Raw genomic sequence first — 1,095 nt, 5'->3', positions numbered from 1 at the left:
TGATATTTCGTGGGAGAACAAAGCACACGGATGGTTTTCAGCGCAGTTTGCTAGCAAAGTAGCACGCCATATTTTGATCTTGGCCAATTAGCAGAAGAAAATCAAGTCAAATAATGTTTATTTTAGGAAAAATGTGAGAGGTAGATACTGGAAATTATTTATATATATACGTATATGAGAGTGTTTATATGCACATGTGAATGTTTTAACAAAGTGGTGGAAACAACAACAGAAAACATAATAAAAGGCTAACTTAAGCTACTATCTCTACTCATTGAAACGATCTCAAAGTCAAATCCTGTCGAGCTTGGATGCTACAACGAGGGGATTTTGACGCGCGATCTGCTCGCGGCCGGCCGCCATGTAGTCGAACCCGCAGGCGTGTGCGCCGGCGTGACGGTGCACGCCGCAGTAGGTGCCGCCGCAGCGGCACGCGAACCCGAGCAGCCCCACCTTCTTCCGGCACGTCTCGCACCGGTTCTTGGTAGCGGTCGTCGGAACCACCTCTTTCCCGGCCTGCACCACGCCTCCAACTCCGGCGGCAGCAGCAGCACGCTGTCCGCCTGTCTCCTTGATCCGCAGCGACGCGAAGCTGGACACGACGCTGTCCACCGGGGGCGCGCCACCGACGGCAGCGACGCCGATGATCTGCTGCTGCTCCTTGAAGCACTTGGAGCAGAGATTGCCGGTTGCCGCGCTGCCGAAGAAGCCGCAGTCGTTGGCGCACAGGACCGTCGCGCGGCCGTCCGAAACCGGAGCACCGTCCGCCTGCTGCGTCTCCGCCATTGCTCGCTCGAGGTGTAAGAGATCTCGACGCACGAGCGTGTTCTCTCCTTAATTAGGTAGTAGCTAGGGTTCTCGTCGTCGTTCGCGCTAGCGCAACAAGAAAGATCTCTCTTGGCTGTGCCTGTTGCCTGGTAGATGCGTGGCCTTTTGAAGGCGTTGCGCTCTTCCCATATCCTGTGGCAGTCGGCGAAGTGACCCCGAGTCCGAATCCTGCCCAGCTAGTCAAGTCCAGCGACACACGTAGTATTAAAGCTGTTTCGATTCAAGTCGATACCTGTTTCGATTCAAAGTAGCAGCTAAGCCACGTAG

General features: G+C 54.4%; 1 protein-coding gene across 1 annotated transcript; it reads right to left on the bottom strand.

Moving 5' to 3' along the window:
- Nucleotides 1-291: 291 nt before the first annotated feature.
- LOC124681409 (zinc finger A20 and AN1 domain-containing stress-associated protein 10-like) lies at nucleotides 292-786 on the bottom strand. The gene has a single exon (XM_047216332.1). The coding sequence runs from the start codon at nucleotides 784-786 to the stop codon at nucleotides 292-294; it is 495 nt and encodes a 164-aa protein (XP_047072288.1).
- Nucleotides 787-1,095: the final 309 nt, after the last annotated feature.

This window comes from Lolium rigidum, unplaced genomic scaffold (assembly GCF_022539505.1).
Source record: "Lolium rigidum isolate FL_2022 unplaced genomic scaffold, APGP_CSIRO_Lrig_0.1 contig_41807_1, whole genome shotgun sequence".
Classification (NCBI taxonomy): Eukaryota; Viridiplantae; Streptophyta; class Magnoliopsida; order Poales; family Poaceae; genus Lolium; species Lolium rigidum.
Note: the sequence above shows the minus strand (reverse complement) of the source record. Positions and strands in the feature narration are given on the sequence as shown.